Below are 20,774 nucleotides of genomic sequence, written 5' to 3' on the forward strand. Positions count from 1 at the left end.
TCACAAGTGCCATTTTAACAGCCAGTTCGCCAAACTCAACTAAAGAGTAGGTATCAGTTTATCCAAACCCCCAGTGCCAACTGTCTGAATCCCACCACTGAATGAACCACACCCTAAGTCCTTGCCACTGCATTATAGTCTGTGAGACTAAACTTTCCTGGCATTACCATCTGGTTTCTTTTAAGAGCCAAGGACGCTGAACAGAAAGCTGTGGGAACTGAGGCGCATGCTCTTGCGGAGTGCTGGTTTTACCCTCCTCCCCATCTACCCCCCGGGTTCCGGCCTCAACAACGCCAGGGTCTGGACCCACATACGTATTATTTTTCTTTTTTTCCATGAACCAGGCATAGTGATTCTGGTTCATATACTATATTTGAGTGAAGGAATTGAAGAGGCATCACTTTCAGGATCAGAGTCCGAGACCCCATCTTTCCGCCTGGAGCGGGGTCCAGGATAGGTATTTATCTCTCGCAGTGCCTTCCTAGGGGAAGCCAGTTGCAACTTGGACGGCTAAGAAAAAGATCCATTCGCGAGCCTGAACCAGCCTAGAGATCCTCGCCGCAGCAGGAAAGCCAGCCCATCAGCCAGCAGAGAGCTTTGGGTTCAATTGGGGCTACAGGAAGTGGGAGGAGCTGCAGCCGGCGGGGGGCGGGACTTGGCCTCCCTGGCAACGGCTCCGGTGATTGGTCAGCCAGACTGTAGTTGAGGCCAATAGCCAGGTGCCTGGCAAACGCTCGCCGCAACGACTGCGGCTGCGCCGGAGATTCGAATTGGTGGCGGCTCCTCGCTTGCGGCACTTGTGGTGACACGTCCTCTAGCTATGGACGACCCGGAAAACGTTTTCCAGTGAGTGTGGGTCCGATGGGTGGGCGGGCAGGCGCTGGGGCACCTCGGGTTCCAGTTTGGGGTCTGCAGGTCCCAGCCCGCCTGGTCCTGTGTCTTCTGCCCCACCGGCCCGTTTTCTAGGCGTTGTCCCAGCCCACCGTTCCTCAGCCGGACTGTGGACCGCTGAGTCGTGGACCAACTCCCGCATGTGTCCAGCGCTCCCCGCCCAGGTCCCGGCAGGTCGGCGGACCGAGGCCGCAGTGGCAGTTTGGGGGAATTGGGGCAGCTGCGAGGCCTTCAGAGCCCCGCTTGTCCCCTGCGAGGGGCCCGCTCTGGGCATGCGCCGCTGGGGAACAAAAACCTTACCACTCAGAACCTAAACCTGTGTGTAGGCTTACTGAGACACTTCCGGCCACTCTTTAAAAAAGCAAACAAACCAAACTCTACACAGCTGGGAAAGAACATAAAATTGTCCTCACCAGTCATCCCACAGTCAACTTTTAAAAGTCTCTGAATGACTTGTACTTAAAAAAAAAACAAAAAACTACTCTTGTGATTGGTGGCAGCCTCCTAACAGTTTTTTAAATTCCCACGGCTTTGCTCTATCCCGATGGTTTCAGAAGCATTTAAAACAGTTAAACCTGTGTGATACGAAGTCAGGCTGGTGAGTTTTGTCAGCATCAGCGGATCATACTCTTTGGGATCAGAAGACTGAGATGGTTAAGTGCAGTCAAAAAAATCTATTTTCTCTAAGACTTTTTCTTTAGCCTTCACTCGAGCCAGCCAAGGAGTTCACTTTCAGAAGCTTGTTTTTCCTTTTAAGGAGAGATCAGGTATTTCTGACCTTATTTTGGCTTTCTGAAGGCTAATTTGCTCTAATGAACCAGACGTTTTAGAAGGGCGTGTCCTTGGCCCTGTTGCAGGGGAGGTGAGGTTGGTAGTAGCCCAACAGGAAATGTTTACCTTGGGCCTGACATTGTAGGGATTTAGCTGCTATGAAGCATGAGAGGGAGATTCAAAATTTAGAAACAATTTTTTAGGAATAACATATTTGAATAGTTACAAAAAAGATTTAGAAAAGTATTCACAGTCCTTGGTGGGTTGGCTCAGTGGATAGAGCGTTTAGGCAGGCATAGACGTCCCAGTCAGGGCACACAGGAGAAGCTGTTGTATCGGAACAGCAAGAAAGTTCTGCCATGCACACAGTTAAGTAGCCAAATTAAGGAGTCTTTAATTAACGCCATCTGCGCTACCACATTCTGCTGTTCCCGTACCAGAACTAGCAAATTTGCACTTCCTCCCACCCTGTTTGTCTATAGCTAATGTAAATCCTTTCAGAAGGTCTTTGCATCTTACTTCCCCTACTTGGTATATAAAAACATGTGCAAAACTCAAGGAGGAAGGACATGTTGTCTTGCCTACATAGTCAAGCTGCTGGTGGTAGTTTATAGACCACTTGCCTCAAAACCAGTCTTTCTTTTTACTAGCAAAGGCCTAATAAAAAGTCTGAATAAAAAGGCTTTTGGCCTTGGCCAAGTAGCTCAGTTGGTTAGAGAGTTGTTCCAACATGCTGAGGTTGCCAGTTCAATCCCCTATCAGGGCACAAACAAGAGTCAACCAGTGAATGCATGAATAAGTGAAACAACAAATTGATGTTTCTCTCTTTTTTTCTCCTTGTCTCCCTTCTCTCTCTAAAAAAATTAGAAATAAATAAAATAAAGACTTTTAGCCATGGAAGTTAAAATTGTTTAACAGAAATGTAGGTTTTTATTTGTATATAGTTGACTTTAGCTTTTCTTTTGTAGCTTTTGGATTTTGAGTCATAAGAAACATTGATTTATGCCTGACTGGTGGTGCAGTCCAATCAGCAAGTCACATTATTTCTTTTTCAAAAACACCCCAAGTTTCACACTTTCATTTTTCCACCCTGGTCCATTTCATACCCCTCAGAGAGGCAGGCCTTACCTGACCACTAATCTAAAAATAGGAAGTCTTGTCACACTCTAACCCAGGGGTCCCCAAACTTTTTACACAGGGGGCCAGTTCACTGTCCCTCAGACTGTTGGAGGGCCGGAGTATAAAAAAACTATAAACAAATCCCTATGCACACTGCACATATTTTAAAATAAAAAAAACAAAATGGAAACAAATGCAATATTTAAAATAAAGAACAAGTAAATTTAAATCAACAAACTGACCAGTATTTCAATGGGAACTATGGGCCTGCTTTTGGCTAATGAGATGGTTAGTGTCCAGTTCCATATTTGTCACTGCTAGCTGTAACAAGTGATATGATGCACTTCCGGAGCCGTGACGCGTGTGTCCTGCATCACTGGAAGTAGTACTGTACGTGAGCGACGCATAACAGTACTCCAGGAGCACAGGATGCATCTCACTAACCACCAGTGAAAGAGGTGCTCCTTCCAGAAGTGCGGCGGGGGCCAGATAAATGGCCTCAGGGGGCCGCATGCGGCCCGCGGGCCGTAGTTTGGGGACCCCTGCTCTAACCCATTCTCCTGGTTTTTTTCTAAGTACTGAATATCACCTGACATTATCTTACATGTTTCTTTTTGTTTATTTACCCTCATTAGCAGCTGAGCATCCGTGAGGTTCCTTAGTCTGGTTGGTTTTTTGAAGCTGTAGTTGGGTATGTGGAAGTAGGGGCAAACAGTGTTCTTTCTCTAGGTCCTAAAGTCACTGATTCATGACCATTGCCATCCTGTGTTCTTCAAGGACAGTATATTCCATTGAGGCCTGCAAAGCAAACATTCTGGAACCTTGAGCTCTCTTGTACCCACTCACAAGCCCTCTTTATTATTTTAATTTTTCAATTAAAGTTTACATTTAATATTATTTTGTATTAGTTTCAGGTATACAGTGTAATGGTTAGATAATCATGTACTTTCAAGTATCCATGTGGCACTGTACATAGTTATTAACAATATTATTGACTATATTCCCTATGCTGTACTTAAGATTCCTGGGACTGTTTTGTAGTTACCAATTTGTACTTCTTAATACCTTCCCATTTTTCACCTAGTCCCCCCCCAACCTCCTCCCTTCTGGTATCCTTCAGTCTTTTTTTTTGGTATTCATGCGTATTTCCATTTTGTTTGTTTGATATTTTGCTCTTTAGATTCCATATTTCAGTGAAATCATTTGATATTTGTCTTTCTCTGTTGACTTACTTCACTTAACATAATAGTTTCTAGGTCCATTAATACTGTTGGTAGATTTTATTCTTTTTTATGGCCAAGTAATATTCCATTATATATATGTATCAGAACTTTTTTTTCTACTCGACTGTTGATAGGAGAAGCCCTCTTTAAATCTTCATCTACCTGGTCTCAGCCACCCTCCTGAGCAGCAAGGAAGGGAGGGGACTGAGTGCAATGTCTGGCTCCCACCATTAGGAGGGGAAGCAGCAAACCTGTGAGCACTGTCTGAGGTTTGTGGTGGTGACAGTGGGGATTAGTGGAGGAGACTCTTGGTGCTAGAGCTAGGCACACTTTTTCAGTTGTGTCTTCCTAGAGCTAAGCTCAAGGGCCTTGGGTCTTCTGGAAAAAAAGCTGCTTCTAAACACTCTGACTGAATGCTCTTAACTTTTACATAGCATTTGAATTCATATTTAAGATTTCCATTTTAAGGTGTATAAATGATAAGTATAAAGTAAAATATATTTTTTACTTTTAGGAGTTATCTCTAATATCCAATGTGCATATTTTTCTCTTTTCTAGAATGTTTGAAGCCCATATGAAGAACTATAAAGGCAGTGACCCACTTAGTGAATGGGAAAGGTTAGTGTTTAGTTTATTTCTTTCCTTTAAACTCACTATATGTTGCCTTGAAAATTAATGTTATCTATATCTTTCTAGTTATATGCAGTGGGTGGAAGAGAATTTTGCTGAAAATAAAGAATACTTGACAACTCTATTAGAACGTTTAATGAAAGAATTTTTAGATAAGAAGAAATACCACAGTGACCCAAGATTCATCAATTATTGTTTAAAATTTGTGAGTATAATCAAATCCAAAATTATCTTGTACTTTTGCTTTTTTCCCCAGATTTTAAGATCATTTTAGACTATTTTTTAATTCCTTATATTTTCAGTCGTAAATTTTAAAAGTTTTATGGGCAAAAATGTGTAATTAGAACCTTCTGTATTATGATTTAATTTTAAAACCCTCTTTCTCTGTGTATCAGGTCTGTAAATGCTACAACATAAAGGAGAAACCATTCAATTAAAAGAAGGCCTGTTGGAAGTGTGGGGGAGGGGTTCCTGAGAATAAACCAAATTCATTGCAAATTATTAAGAAAATATGAGCTCTCAGGAACTAGTACTAAAAGGAGAAGGCTGCTTCAGGTTAGGCTTTAAAAGGTTGGATCTCTTCAATCTTGAAATAAAGGCTTGGGGGCATGATTCTAATAATAAAATCATTAATGCAGTGGCTAGAATAAACATGGATTGGTTCACTAAATTTCAAAATGCCGGGAGAGAGTCACCCTATGAAACTTAAGCAAGCTCAGATGAAGACAAAAGCAATACTTTATGTAGTGGATTATTATAGAACTCACTGTCTTGGGAAATTGTGTAATTATGGTCAACACTGAATGTTAGGGAAAAGAATGACCTTGACTTTTAGGTTTGTCATCAGAACCATAAGGGCTTTCCTCTATGCAGAACTGCCTGAGCCTCTGGTTGGTGTGGGCCAGACCTAGACCAGAGGTTCCTTTGTTCTCATGTTTCTTTGTTTTGGGTTTCTGCAGGCGGAGTGCAACAGTGACCGTCATCAGTTTTTTGAGTTTCTGTACAATCATGGGATTGGGACACTGTTTTCTCCTCTGTACATAGCCTGGGCTGGCCATCTGGAGGGCCAAGGACAGCTGCAGCATGCCAGCGCCGTCTTTCGGAGAGGAATTCAGAACCAGGCACAGCCTGACGTTCTGCTTCAGCAACAGTACAGGTAGTTTAAAGATGAAGCTCTACGTCTTGTTTTCTGCTTTGAAATGTAATATTTGCTCTGAAGACAATGTTACTATCATCTCTTTGTTGTGAAAACTGGATAATACATAAAGTAGAGTAGAAAGGAAAGAAACTGCCCAGAAATAATACTGTCAACATGCATTTCTTTCCAGTATCTTTCCCTCTTCCTTTGGGTGTGCCTTTGTGTTTGTTTATTTTAACAGTAAATCATTCTGTATGTCTGGTTGTATATACTGAGCTGTATACTGCTCTTAAGAAATTATGAATATTTATATACTTAGGAAGTGGTACATGACTCTCTCCCAATGTCATATAACAATTTAACTATTCTACAATTGAACATTGTGATTTTTTTTTTATAAAGAACAACATAATATCTTAATGAATAATTTTGGTTTGCAAATTTTTTCTTTTTTTAAATTTTTAAATTCATTTTAGAGAGGAGAGATAGAGAGAGAGAGAGAGAGAGAGAGAGAGAGAAAGGGGGGAGGAGCAGGAAGCATCACCTCCCATATGTGCCTTGACCAGGCAAGTGCAGAGTTTTAAACTGGTGACCTCAGCGTTTCAGGTCGACTTTTTATCCACTGCGCCACCACAGGTCAGGCCCTATTTTTTCTTTGATTAAATATACTCCATTTATGGAATTTGAATGATACAGAAAACTAAAGCAAAGGAAACTTTCTGGCATTTTAGTTGGCACTTTTTTCTGCTAGTTGTAGAATTACACAGCCATGCTTTGTGTACATATGCAGCTTTATGTCAAGATCTTTTTCCCTCACCATTAAAGTATTTTTTTAGTATATTTCTTATTTTTAGCTAGTTCCTTCTGATAGATCCTCAGACTTTGACTCAAAGGGTGTAGGAATAGTTCTAAGGCTTCTGATACATCTCACCAAATTACCTACTGGAAGTCACAGCAGAACTCCGCTGGCTCATTACCTACTGCGGGTCACAGCAGAACTCCGCTGGCTCATTGCCTACTGGAGGTCACAGCAGAGTTCTGCTGGCCCCTTACCTACTGTAAGTTACAGCAGGGTTCTGCTGGCCCCTCTGTAGCAGCATGTGAGAGCACTCATCTCACTGCAGCTCTTCCAGCATTTAATATACTCATTTTTTTTCAACTTTACTACAGTCCTCATGCTTTTTTAACTAACAATTTTGATAGTTGAAGCTGTTTTTTCTGTGCAGAATTTAAAGCAGATCTAAGCAGCAAACTATTTTACTCCAGATACTTCCTAAATATTTCTAAAAGTTGATTTCTTAAGGAACCTTACACTATTTTCATTAACAAAGTTTTCAAAAAATAATTCTTTGTTACATAATATTCAGTCATTCCCCATTGTAATTATTTTTTAATCATTGGTTTGTTTGAATTAAGAGTCAAATCAGCCTGACCAGGCGGTGGCACAGCGAATAGAGCGTAGGACTGGGATGTGGAGGGCCCGGGTTCGAAACTCCGAGGTTGCCAGCTTGAGCGTGGGCTCATCTGGCTTGAGAGTAGGGTGGCTGGCTTGAGCGTGGGATCATAGACATGACCTCATGGTTGCAAGCTTGAAGCCCCAGGTCACTGGCTTGAAGCTACAGGTTGCTGGTTTGAAGTCCAAGTTCGCTGGTTTGAGCAAGGGGTCACTCGCTCTCTGCTATAACCCCCCCTCCCCCTGCAAGGCACATATGAGAAAGCAATCAATGAACAACTAAGATGCCGCAATGAAGAATTGATGCTTCTTATCTCTCTCCCTTCCTGTCTATCTGACCCTCTCTCTGTCTCGGTCAAAAAAAAAAGTCAGATTTGGCATCTGGTTGCCTTTGGCTGTATATCTCTTAGTCTCTTCATACTGTACACTCTTGCTCCCATCATCCAAAAGTGTCAAGTATAGATGATGTTGCCTGTGACTTGACTGAGTTGATATACAAAGGTGCCACAAAATAACAGTTAAGTTCTTCTCACAGCATGAACAATTCTATATCTGCCTTTGTAAGTAGTAGTCTCTTCCAGACATTCTATTTATTATGTTCCAGGGGCATAGAACACATAAAGAGAGGGTTTAAACACCCATGTTGGAATATCGACATACTCAGTATACAGAGAAGACAAGCATGTTTGCTGGATGGTTTTGAGAAATACTGATGCATTTTAAAATATGAATATATTGGATATGAAGATAATACTAGATTTATTTTTAATTTTGAAGCAACTCTAAAGTTCAAATTTATGTTCTCTCTTGACCTCAGTCTTTACTAGCCTAGAATAAGCTATTTATTGTTTTGCAAGTATATATTAAACTGAAGTTTATAATCTGTATTGATTATTGATACCTCTCTACTGTCATTTAGGTTATTTCAGACACGTGTCACCAAAACCCATTTGCCAGCTCAAGGTAAAATAATGGTTTCTAAAATGTCTAAATTGTTGATAATTTAGTCTCTGATTTGCACTGCTTTTTTTCCCCCTTAAACAAATTTATCCAGGCCCTGGCCAGCTGGCTCAGCGATAGAGCGTTGGCCCAGCGTGAGGAAATCCTGGGTTTGATTCCTGGTGAAGGCACACAGGAGAAGCGCCCATCTGTTTATCCACTCCTCCTCCTTTTGCTTCTCTTTTTCTCTCTTCCTCTTCTCCTCCCCTTCTGCAGCAGTGGCTCGGTTGGGGCAAGTTGATTCCAGGCACTGAGGATGGCTCCATGGCCTCCTCTCCAAGACCTAAAAAATGACTCTGGTTGTAGCAGAGTAAGGGCCCCAGATGGGCAGAGCATCATCCCCTAGTGGGTTTGCCGGATGAATCCTGGTTGGGGTTCCTGCGGGAGTCTGTTTCTGCCTCCTCATCCTCTCACTAAAACAAAACAAAACAACAACAAAAAAACTATCCAGTTTTATTGATTGTATTGTCTGAGGCAAAGGGAAAAGTACTCTGCTCATAATAAGGCCCACTAAAGAGCTATGGAGATCAGAGCTCTATCTTAGCACTTTAAAAGACCAAGCCCACAAGGAAAACTTGGTGATTTTACTGTATTTTTAGCATTATAAATAGATAAATAAATAAATAAAATTGTCCCAAATTAAGGACAGACTTACTCTAGAGTCTGTTTAAATTTATTTTTATTTTTTTTAAATGTATTGATTTTAGAGAGAGAGGAAGGGCAAAAGGAACACTGATTTGTTCTTCCACTTATTTATACATTTATTGGTTTACTTTTTTCTGTGCCCTGACTGGAGATGAAACCTGCAACCTTGCCGTATCATTGAGCTACCTGGCCAGGGCTGAGAGTCTTGTCTGTTTTGACTTGAATCAAAATGTGTTTAATACAACTTTAAAATAAATATAGACATTTTCTTCCTTAGAAAGAAAGTTTACTTTTTAGCAGTAACTGTTGACTGTCCTATTCTGTTGTTTAAAATAACTAGTTAGAATTTATATTTCTTTTGCGTATTTCCCTTGGGCATTTTGAATTGATCAGAAAATTGTCTCTACAATAGTTCTCTTACCTAAAAAGTTTTTTAATTCCATTTTGTGAGTGTTGAATGAGCTGATTTATTTCATAATGCTACTTATTGAAAGACCGAGGAATGTTTTTGTAATAATTTTTAATATGGGTTTTACCCTTATTTCTCTTTATTTCATTCTATTTCCCTGCCCCATAGCTAGAAGCTCAGAACCTCTGCATAATGCTCAGATTTTAGACCAAGTGGTGACATCAAAATCAAATCTAAGAAATAAGTCATCCTGTGTTTCTAAGAATCAGGTAATAATAACATTTGTATAAACTGGAATGGTATTGAACAGTTATCCTCTGCCTTCCACATCCTGGGACTTCGACCTCCATGTCATCCACCTGCACCAGTGGACAGGCGACTCTCTGGCCTGTTGTCATCTACCACTGTTCACCTCTAGTATTAAATTTAACTTACTGCCACAATGTTCTACATTTATCTGACCGAGGCTCCTCCACTATACAACCTCCTGTATTGATACACTGAGAAGCTCCCCAGCAGCTTTTCTCTTTTTTCTGGTCTCTTCCTCAGAGACCCAGAACCCCGACTGTGGACCACACCCACCTGGAGGCTCCTGAGCCCTGCTTTAAAAATTCATCTTCCAACATTGATGTCTGGAACCTCAACCCAGGCTCTACTACTACTATTATAAAACAGGCAATTATATTTCCATTTTCTCAGCCACTATGTTGTGTGTATCCCTTGTTTCGTGTTTCACTTTTTAATGCCAAGTTTTATATATATGTGTGTGTGTGTGTGTGTATATATATAAAACTTATATATATGAACTGATTTTCACACTTTTCAAATTTGGGACTTGGGACGTGACTCTGAACTCTTCCTCAGGGACTGGCAAAAGCTATTTTAGTGAGAACAGCATAAGCCATCAGATGACATCAGTCAATTTTCTGCTACCAACCCATAGTACTGCAAACTTCCCTGCCATCTCAGGAGAAAGGCAGCTTCCCATCTGAGCTTATCTTTTAATCCTTCTCAGGATATTTGCCCTATGAATATCTCTTATGTCCTAATGGCTCATCAATGTGTAAAAATACTCATCTTCTCTTTGCTCAGCCTTGTGTCTCAGCATCCTCCTTGGTACACTTGCTTTTTCAAAGTTGCCTGGGACCTCCTTAACTAAATCCAGTGAAAATGTCTCTGCTCTTAGTCCACATGGGCAAGTTTTATTAATATAACATTCCTTGCCTGGCCTGTGGTGGCGTAGTGAATAAAGTGACGATCTGCAGTGTTGCCAGTTTGAAACCCTAGGCTTGCGCAGTCAAGACACATATGACAAACAATGAACAACTAAAGGCGAAGCAACTATAAGTTGATACTTCTCTTTCCTCCTCCCCATCACTCATAAAACTAATAAATAAAATATTTTTATTTTTTTGTATTTTTCCAAAGTGAGAAGCGGGGGTGGGAGGTTCAGGGGTCAGGCAGACAGACTCCCGCATGTGCCTGACCGGGATGCACCCAGCATCCCGGTGCTTGGCCTCTCTGGGGCATTGCTCCATTGCAATCAGAGCCATTCTATCATCTGAAGCGGAGGCCATGGAACCATCCTCAGTGCCTGGGCCAACTTTGCTCCAATAGAACCTTGGCTGCAGATGGGAAGAGAGAGGGAGAGAGGAGAAAGGAGAGGGGGAAGGGTGGAGAAGCAGATGGGCACTTCTCCTGTGGCTGGGAATCGAACCCGGCACTTCCACATGCCTGGCTGATGCTCTACCACTGAGCCAACTGGCCAGGGCTATTTTTATTTTTAATTTTTTTGGGAGAGAGGAAGAGAGATGAGAAGCATCAACTCATTGTTGCAGCACTTTTGTTGTTCATAGATTGCTTCTCATATGTGACCTGACCAGGTTGCTCTAGCTGAGCCAGTAGCCCCTTGTTCAAGCCAGTGACCATGGGATCATGATGATCCCATACTCAACTTGGTGAGCCTGCACTCAGGCTGGTGGCCTTGGGGTTTCAAACCTGGGACTTCAGCATCCCAGGTTTACACTCTATCCATTGTGCTGCTACCAGTCAGGCTCCATAAATAAAACCTTAAAAAATGTGTGTGTGTGTGTGTGTGTGTGTGTGTGTGTGTGTGTGTGTGTGTAACACATTCCTAGAATTAGAATATGAATTTTTAATTTTGCTAGATACTCAAACTATTCCAGTTACATTGTGCCAACCTCATTGCTTCCTATTGCCCTGGTTGAGTATCTGGATAGCAGTGGTGGATCTTAACAGTCACATTCCCAGGACATGTATGAGGTATTCAGTGAATATTTATGTAGTGAACAAATGCTGGCATAGGGAACTCTTAAGGAAAAAATACAGTAGTACCCAAAGAAAATCTAAATAATTATTTTTTAAATGTGATATTCTGCAGTGTTAACCCCATAACACTTAGCACTGTGGTTCAGCTCCTAAACTATGGATTGAAGGGAAATAAGTGCCTGTCCTTTTCTATTAACAAGTAGAAAATTTTAAAATCACTTTCTGTTGAACTTTTTGGATGCAAACATTATCATAAGATTAATAATGCAAACTAAAACTTCAGGTAGTAATTTTAATTTAAAAGAACATAAATCTGTTCAATGATAGAGAGGTCCTTTGAGCATTTTCATATTATTTTGTGAAGTAATTTTGTGATGGTTTCTTTTCAGATAAGTGACTGCTTATGTTTCTTGTTTTCTCTTAGGGTTCAGAAGCTTCTAAAGTAACATCTTCAGTTTATGATAAAGAGTTGAATATGCAAGTATATTAAACTATTCCTTAATTTCCATCAAGAACTGCTTTTGTACAGTGTTGTAAATATTGTATTTTTCCTCATTATAGGGAACAAAGGGTGGTCATGATTTCTAAGTCAGAATACTGTGCCCAATCCTCTCTGGCAGCCAGAGCTGATGTTCAGCAGGTGGTTATGTACTGCAAGGAGAAACTTATTCGTGAAGACTCCGAGTTCTCCTTTGAAGAGCTGAGAGCCCAGAAGTATAATCAGCGGAGAAAGCATGAGCAGTGGGGTACTGCATTGTTCAGTTATTCTTATGTCACTAAAATAATCCTCATTTCTAAGTAACATTTTTAAGCAGATAATTGACTGCTAAATGTGCAAAAGTGTCTCCAGCTTATCCTGTGAGAGCCTAGACCTCTTTGTTCAGTGCTTTGTGGCAGTGTTGTTGAAGCGCTTGGAGATGAAGCAGCACTAAAGTCAGTATCCACACCTGTGTTGCTTTAGCTTTCAGCAAAATAGGCATTTTAAAACTTATAAACATTACCTCTATGGATTTGAATTTTCATATATTGCAACTCTAAATTGTTGTGTCAGCTTTTCATACATGAAAGGATTAAGTTAGGAATTGGGGTTGAGAAGAGATTTTTCAAGATCTGCAATTACTACAAATAAGACATTTAGAAGGAGGCCTCTGATAAAGCACCATGATATTTATGGCTATGGGTGGACCAAGGTTTCCTCACCAGGAAAACTGTGAACGTTAACACAAACATTTGCACTTTTTATTTGTTTAAATAATGTGGACCTCACAGAAAAATGAGCCTGTGTTCCCCTTAGGACTTACGCCATCTCAGTTATTTTTACTTTAGTCACTCTGTCAGCCTGTCTTTTTGTACCTTATGTCTTACTCGGTTGCCACCTGTGGGAACAGTCAGCACTCAGAGAAGGCCCATTTTGTGCCATGCACAGGTGTATTTTTCGTACATATGCTATGACCTGAAGTCTTAGCCAGGTAATTTGATTTGTATATGAGGTTATGTGACCCATCATTGGAAGTTGGACTGAGTGGGGAGGATAGCTGTGTCGGGCTTGCCTGCTGGTTTACTGGCTGCGAGCTCTTTGCACAAGTAATGCATGAGCACGTGGCCACGCCACAGGTGTATAACTTGACGTGTATAGTCTATGTAAGGCTACGGGTGCTGGCCCTCAGGGCAGATTGAGGATTGCCTGCCCACCACTGTGAGGGGCCATTTTGCTGTTCATTTGTCTGAGAAGAGGTTTCCCCTGCCTGTGTGCTCCTCTTCCATTGGCAGACTATTAAACGGGAATGGCCCAATGCTTTCTGGCTTTGTAGTTTCTCTACCATCTGCCCGAATCCAGTGTGAACCTGCCTGGCCTTGGCCACCGGCATTGCAGCCTGCCTGCAACATGCTTGGCAGACTGACCCTTCAGAGAACTTTAGTTTTCTTCTTAGAAGCACCTAAAGATTTATTTAAAATTATTACATTTTAAAATGATTTCCACAGTAGTGTTTTGTTTTAGAAGTGTTTAGTGTCATACTGTGCTATTACCAAATATTGTTGACGAACATGTAAATTTTTTGTAATTTATACGCCCTGAACTTAAAAGTAACCATGCCAAGGGCGGATAAAAATTATAATTAAAAGGTGAATTCTACCAAACATTCACAGAACAATTAATACCTAATTTTCTCGAGCTCTTCCAAAAAATAGGAGAGGAGGGAACACTTCAACATTTTCAGACTCTTTATTATGAAGCCAGCATGACTCTGATGATAGAACCAGACAAGGCCATGTCAAGAAAAGAATCACAGGCCAATACTGATGAACATGGATAAAAAATTCTCAACAAAATATTAGCAAACTGAATTTAACAATACCTTAAAAGGTTTGGGATCAGGTGGGACTTATTCTAGCAATGCAGGATGGTCAGCATCTGCAAATCAGTCAACATGACATATCACTTAAAATGAAGGATAAAAATCACATGATCATCTCAGTAGATTTAGAAAAATCACTTGACAAAATTCAACATCCATTTATGATTAAAACTTTCAACAAAGTGGCTATAGAGGGAATGTACCTCACTGTAATAGAGCTCACAGCTAACATACTCAGTGGTAAAAAGCTGAAAGTTTTTCTTCTAAGATTAGGAATAAGAGTAGGATACCCACTCTCACTACTCTTATTTAACATAGTGTTGGAAGTCCTAGACAGATCTATTGAAGAGGAAAAACAAAAGACATACAAGTTGGAAAGGAAAAAGTAAAACTGTCACTATTGCAGATGACATATATTAATAAAATCAGTAGTTGCAGGTTACAAAATCAGTATACAAAACTGTGCAAAATGAATACACTAACTCAAAAAGATATATGCACCCCCATGTTTATTGCACCATTACTTTTAACACCCAATATACAGAAACATTCTAAGTGTCCATCAATATTTGAATGGATAAATTGTGATTGATACATCTAAATACATGTACACACACATATCCACACCCTAAAATATTCATCCAGGAAAAAGAAGGTAATCTTGCTATTTGTAAAAACATGGTTGGACCTTTAGGACATTATGCTAAGTGAAATAAGTCAGAGAAAAATGAAACTACGATATCACTTCTATGCGGAATTTAAAAAAAACCTCGTAAATACAACAGATTGGTGGTTGCCAGGGTTTAGGGTTGGGTGAAATGGGTAAGGAGAGGGAAGAGGTACAAACTTAGAGTTATAAAATAAGTCATGCAGATATAATGTACAGCATGTGACTGACTTGCATGTTTGCAAGTTGCTATGCGAGTAGAACCTTTTTTTTTTAAATTTTGTTTTTGAGAGATCTTAAAAGTCTTCATCACAAGGAAAAAAATTTTTTGTAACCATATATGGTAACAGTTGTTAACTACACTAGTGTTCATTTCATAATATATATAAATATAGAATCATATTGAACACCTGAAACTAAGTTACATGTCAATTATATGTTAATTTAAATAACTAACAAAATAAAGGTAATACATATTCAGCATATTCAGTTCTGATAAACTAATACATATGAAAACAAACTAGTAAAAAAATGTTCTTTGTTTTTCCTGAAGTAAATGAAGACAGGTATTATGTGAAAATGAAACAAGCAAATGCTTTTAAAGAACAAGTATTGAAAGAAAAAATGGATGAACTTTTTAAGAAGTTGCATCAGGTGGTGGAGACGTCCCAGAGGAGCCTGCCCACTCTTCCAGGAAGTGCTGAGGTTTGTGTGCTCTTCACTGACACTTCACTTCCCATGCCATTGATTTCTTTTTTATTTGTTCTTTTCTAGGCCCTATTTTTAGTTAATGCTGATGTTAAATGTGTATGTGCATATTTATATATTTAGGTACAGAGTGGGGCTAAAGTAGGTTCCTATGGAAAATAATGCAATAATTAATAAATAAATAATATAAGAATAAATTTTTTTGTGTACTCACAGCTGTAAACCTGCTTTTGCCATACCCTGCATTTATTTATATTTTTTAGGTTTTGTTTTATCTTATTTATTTGGATTTTTTGCATTATTTGTTTTTCCTGGATAGTGCCAAGAAATTGTTTAAAAAGTTGTCTCGTTTTCTTTTGGTATATTTTCTTGGTCCTTAACAAGTTATGTTTTACCACACTCTGAAGAAACTGTTCAGTTAATGCTCTTACGTTCATTATGTTCAAATGCATCAGTTACAGTCTTAGTTTCACTTTTCCTGGCCACATTCCCCCAGAGCCTTCTGTCTTTTCCTTCAGGCTGGCACAGCTGTTTACTTCTATGATAGATCCTTGTTTGTTTTTTGGTTCCTCAACATCTCGATTTTGGTGGCACACAGTCTCCAAGAGCTTTTTGTAGAAAAGCATACCTGAAGGTTAATTTTTTGAGATCTCTTGTATACATGGAAGCATCTTTATAATGCCCTCACAGTTGGGTGATAATCTGGCTGAGCATGGTGCACTGGAAGGTGAGTCAGCATGTTCTCACAGATTCCTTGAAGGCACTACTCCCCTGCCTTTGGACTCCTTGTCAGTGTTGAGAAGCTTGGAGTCATTCTGTGTGTGTTTGTGCGCGCTGATCTTTTTTCTTAATTGAATTTATTGTGGGTGACACTAATTATACAGCTAGTGGTCAACTTACGACCACGATTGGTTCCAACAGACCGATCATAACACGATTTGGTCGTAAGTTGAGTAGGCTATATGTACAGTACTGTGAAATGATGTTATAAAAATCTTGAAGTCATTTTATCATAATTTTCCTTCATTATTGTTATATATCATAATTTTCTTTGTTCATTTTATGCTGTTTGTATCATCTCTACACTATTTTGTTTCTTATTTTTACATTCGTCAGGTTTAAGTAAAAACTGCATTACCAGTATAACTGGTTTAATATTTGCAAAGACAATTTCTTCTTGGTATACATCTTGGGAGGGGTTTGATGAAAAATATCCAAGACACAAAACACAGATTGCTGTACCGAGTCTGGGATAACAGTTGAAATGGTGCACGCGGAGATGGTAGTGCTGCCGGAAGCTGGTCTGCACTGTCGTACGCTCAGCTGGGCAATGCTTGCGGTGCCAGATGCAGAGCAGTCGTGGCTAGCGATTGTGGTCATCAAGTCGAATGATCGTAAGTTGTATAGGTCGTAAGTCGATCAATATTTGTATAGGTTTCAGGCACCCAATTCTACAGTACATCTGTTCACCATATTGTGTGTTCACTACCCCAGTTCAAGTCTTTGCCTATCACCATTTATCCCCACATATACCCTCTACCACCTCCTCTCCCACACCACCCACCCTAAGAGCCTTTCTGATTCCTGTTTCTGGGACAGTGGCTGGGTTGTCTTTCCACAGTGTTGTGACGTGATGGTGGTGTGCCTTCCATCCATTACACTTTTCATCCATTACCTTCAAAGCTTGAATGTTTTGTTCCTGTACTTCTGCAGAATTTTCTTCTTCCTTTTTTAATACTTCTTCCCCATACATATTCACTGTTTTAGTTTTCTATAATCATATTTGACAGAATGCTTACAAACAACATACATTTACTTTGCATAGTTTGGGAGGCTGGCAGATTGGGGTGCCAGTATGGTTCTGGGGAAAGCCGTCTTCTGAGTTAAAGGCTGTCATTTTTTTTTTTTTTTTTTTTTTTTTTTTTGCTATGTTGTCGTGTGGGAGAAGGGAGGAGAGGACTCTCTGGGGTCTCTCCTATAAGGGCACTGTTGGGCAAAAAAGTGTGTTTAGGTTTGCTCACTTATATTTTGCATTGGCTCAGGTCATCACCATGTGTGTGTGATTTGTGGAAGGCTGTGGGTGCTTGTTTTCAGGGCAGCAGATTACAAATTGTGGATTGCCTGCCTCCATGGGGAGGGGCGATTGTTTGCTATTGTTTTCCAGAGAAGGGGTATTTCCTCCCTGCCTGCTTGCTCTTCAGCTGTGAGTCACCTGATGGGATCAAGGGTAGGGGCTTGGGAGCCCTAAGTGAGAGGAAGGCAGTCTTCCCTGCCTGTTTGCTCGTCCACTGTTACGAGGCTTTAATAAATGGAATGACCCAGCATTTTCTGGCTCCACAGTTTCTTTACCGTCTGCCTGAATCCAGTGTGAACCTACATGGCCATGACGGCAGCCACTGGCCCTACATGCCCCTAGCTCATTTATAGACTAGCTCTGTCTTTCCCCATTGATTTAAGATATCTTAATGCCTGACCTGTAGTGGCACAGTGGATAAAGCATTGACCTGGAACCTGAGGTCAACCTGTGACTCTTTTGTATCTCCAATTTGTACTTCTTAATCCCTTTACCTTTTTCACTTAGCCACCCAAATCCCCTCTATCTGGCAACTATCAGTTTGTTCTCTGTATCTAAGTCTTTTTCTATTGTATTTGCTTGCTTTGTGTTTTAGATTCTGCATATAAGTGAAATCATAGGGTATTTGTCTTTCTCTGACTTATTTCACTTAGCTTAGTACCCTATAGGTCCATCTGTGTTATTGCAGATGGTAAGATTTTATTTTATTTATTTTTTACTAATACCCTGTTGTATGTGAGTACTCTTTCTTATTTATCCATTCCTGTTTTGACTGGAGCTTTAATCTGTTTATATTTAAAGTGATTATTGATAGGTATGTAGTTATTCCCATTTTATTGTTTTCTGATTGTTTTTATAGTTCTGTTTCTTATTCTCTTGCTTTCTTTTCTTGTATGTTGATGACTTTCTGTAGTGTTTGATAGAATCAATCGGAGTCCAAAAGACCAGTGTAACAGGCTTTAATAAAAGGAAACCTGCCGGGCTGTCACGTAAAGAAGAGCAGCAGCGGCTACAGTCTTTAGGCCACTTTTTAAGGGTAAGGATAGGGAAGTAAGAAGGGTAGCGGGGCATTTGCTGATTGGCTGTCGCTATCGCTGGGTAGGGTTGCTTTTCACCAGTTATGGATGTTGGTACATTTTCTTTCTTTTTTTTTTTTTTTTATAATAAATTTTTATTAATGGTAATGGGATGACATTAATAAATCAGGGTACATATATTCAAAGAAAACATGTCTAGGTTATTTTGTCATTAAATTATGTTGCAAACCCCTCGCCCAAAGTCAGACTGTCCTCCGCCACCCTCTATCTAGTTCTCTGTGCCCCTCCCCCTCCCCCTAACTCTCTCCCTCCCTCCCTCCCATGTCCTCCCTCCCCCCACCCTTGGTAACCACCACACTCTTGTCCATGTCTCTTAGTCTCATTTTTATGTTCCACCAATGTATGGAATCATGTAGTTCTTGTTTTTTTCTGATTTACTTATTTCATTCCTTATAATGTTATCAAGATCCCACCATTTTGCTGTAAATGATCTGATGTCATCATTTCTTATGGCTGAGTAGTATTCCATAGTGTATATGTGCCACATCTTCTTTATCCAGTCTTCTATTGAAGGGCTTTTTGGTTGTTTCCATGTCTTGGCCACTGTGAACAGTGCTGCAATGAACATGGGGCTACATGTGTCTTCACGTATCAATGTTTCTGAGGTTTTGGGGTATATACCCAGTAGAGGGATTGCTGGGTCATAAGGTAGTTCTATTTGCAGTTTATTGAGGAACCACCATACTTTCCTCCATAATGGTTGTACTACTTTACAGTCCCACCAACAGTGAATGAGGGTTCCTTTTTCTCCACAGCCTCTCCAACATTTGCTATTACCCGTCTTGTTGATAATAGCTAATCTAACAGGAGTGAGGTGGTATCTCATTGTAGTTTTGATTTGCATTTCTCTAATAACTAATGAAGCTGAGCATCTTTTCATATATCTGTTGGCCATTTGTATCTCTTCCTGGGAGAAGTGTCTATTCATGTCCTCTTCCCATTTTTTTATTGGATTGTTTGTTTGTTTGTTGTTGAGTTTTATGAGTTCTTTGTAAATTTTGGATATTAGGCCCTTATCTGAGCTGTTGTTTGAAAATATCATTTCCCATTTAGTTGGCTGTCTGTTTATTTTTATATCAGTTTCTCTTGCTGAGCAAAAACTTTTTATTCTGATGTAGTCCCATTCATTTATCTTTGCCTTCACTTCTCTTGCCATTGGAGTCAAGTTCATAAAATGTTCTTTAAAACCCAGGTCCATGATTTTAGTACCTATGTCTTCTTCTATGTACTTTATTGTTTCAGGTCTTATATTTAGGTCTTTGATCCATTTTGAATTAATTTTAGTACACGGGGACAGGCTGTAGTCGAGTTTCATTCTTTTGCATGTGGCTTTCCAGTTTTCCCAACACCATTTGTTGAAGAGGCTTTCTTTTCTCCATTGTGTGTTGTTGGCCCCTTTATCAAAGATTATTTGACCATATATATGTGGTTTTATTTCTGGGCTTTCTATTCTGTTCCATTGGTCTGAGTGTCTATTTTTCTGCCAATACCATGCTGTTTTGATTATCGTGGCCCTATAATATAGTTTAAAGTCAGGTATTGTAATGCCCCCAGCTTCATTCTTTTTCCTTAGGATTGTTTTGGCTATTCGGGGTTTTTTATAGTTCCATATAAATCTGATGATTTTTTGTTCCATTTCTTTAAAAAATCTCATAGGGATTTTGATGGGAATTGCATTAAATTTGTATATTGCTTTGGGTAATATGGCCATTTTGATTATATTTATTCTTCCTATCCAAGAACAAGGAATATTTTTCCATCTCATTGTATCTTTTTCGATTTCTCTTAACAATGCTTTGTAATTTTCATTATATAGGTCCTTTACGTTCTTTGTTATGTTTATTCCTAGGTATTTTATTTTTTTTGTTGCAATCGTGAAGGGGATTATTTTTTTGAGTTCGTTTTCTAATATTTCATTGTTGGCATATAGAAAGGCTATGGACTTCTGTATGTTAATTTTGTATCCTGCGACCTTACTGTATTGGCTTATTGTTTCTAATAATCTTTTTGTGGAGTCCTTCGGGTTTTCGATGTATAGGATCATATCATCAGCAAAAAGTGATACCTTTACTTCTTCTTTTCCGATATGGATGCCTTTTATTTCTTTGTCTTGTCTGATTGCTCTGGCCAGAACTTCTAGCACCACGTTAAATAAGAGTGGAGAGAGTGGACAACCCTGTCTTGTTCCTGATTTAAGGTAGAAAGTCCTCAGTTTTATGCCGTTTAATAGGATGTTGGCTGATGGTTTATCATATATGGCCTTTATCATGTTGAGATATTTTCCTTCTATACCCATTTTGTTGA

At 39.7% G+C, this 20,774-nt stretch overlaps 1 protein-coding gene across 2 annotated transcripts in view; it reads left to right on the plus strand.

Annotated features, from left to right (window-relative positions):
* The first annotated feature begins 760 nt into the window (after positions 1-760).
* BUB1 (BUB1 mitotic checkpoint serine/threonine kinase) overlaps positions 761-20,774 on the plus strand; it is a 70,275-nt gene continuing 50,261 nt past the window's right edge. For both annotated transcript variants that reach the window (XM_066377703.1, XM_066377704.1), the window contains exons 1-9: positions 761-846; positions 4,563-4,622; positions 4,701-4,839; positions 5,594-5,790; positions 8,145-8,188; positions 9,447-9,547; positions 11,992-12,044; positions 12,129-12,313; positions 15,145-15,296. In XM_066377703.1, coding sequence (XP_066233800.1) covers positions 821-846; positions 4,563-4,622; positions 4,701-4,839; positions 5,594-5,790; positions 8,145-8,188; positions 9,447-9,547; positions 11,992-12,044; positions 12,129-12,313; positions 15,145-15,296 — 957 coding nt within the window. In that variant the 5' untranslated portion in view covers positions 761-820. The remainder of the gene's footprint in view (positions 847-4,562; positions 4,623-4,700; positions 4,840-5,593; positions 5,791-8,144; positions 8,189-9,446; positions 9,548-11,991; positions 12,045-12,128; positions 12,314-15,144; positions 15,297-20,774) is intronic.

This window comes from Saccopteryx leptura, chromosome 3 (assembly GCF_036850995.1).
Source record: "Saccopteryx leptura isolate mSacLep1 chromosome 3, mSacLep1_pri_phased_curated, whole genome shotgun sequence".
NCBI lineage: Eukaryota > Metazoa > Chordata > Mammalia > Chiroptera > Emballonuridae > Saccopteryx > Saccopteryx leptura.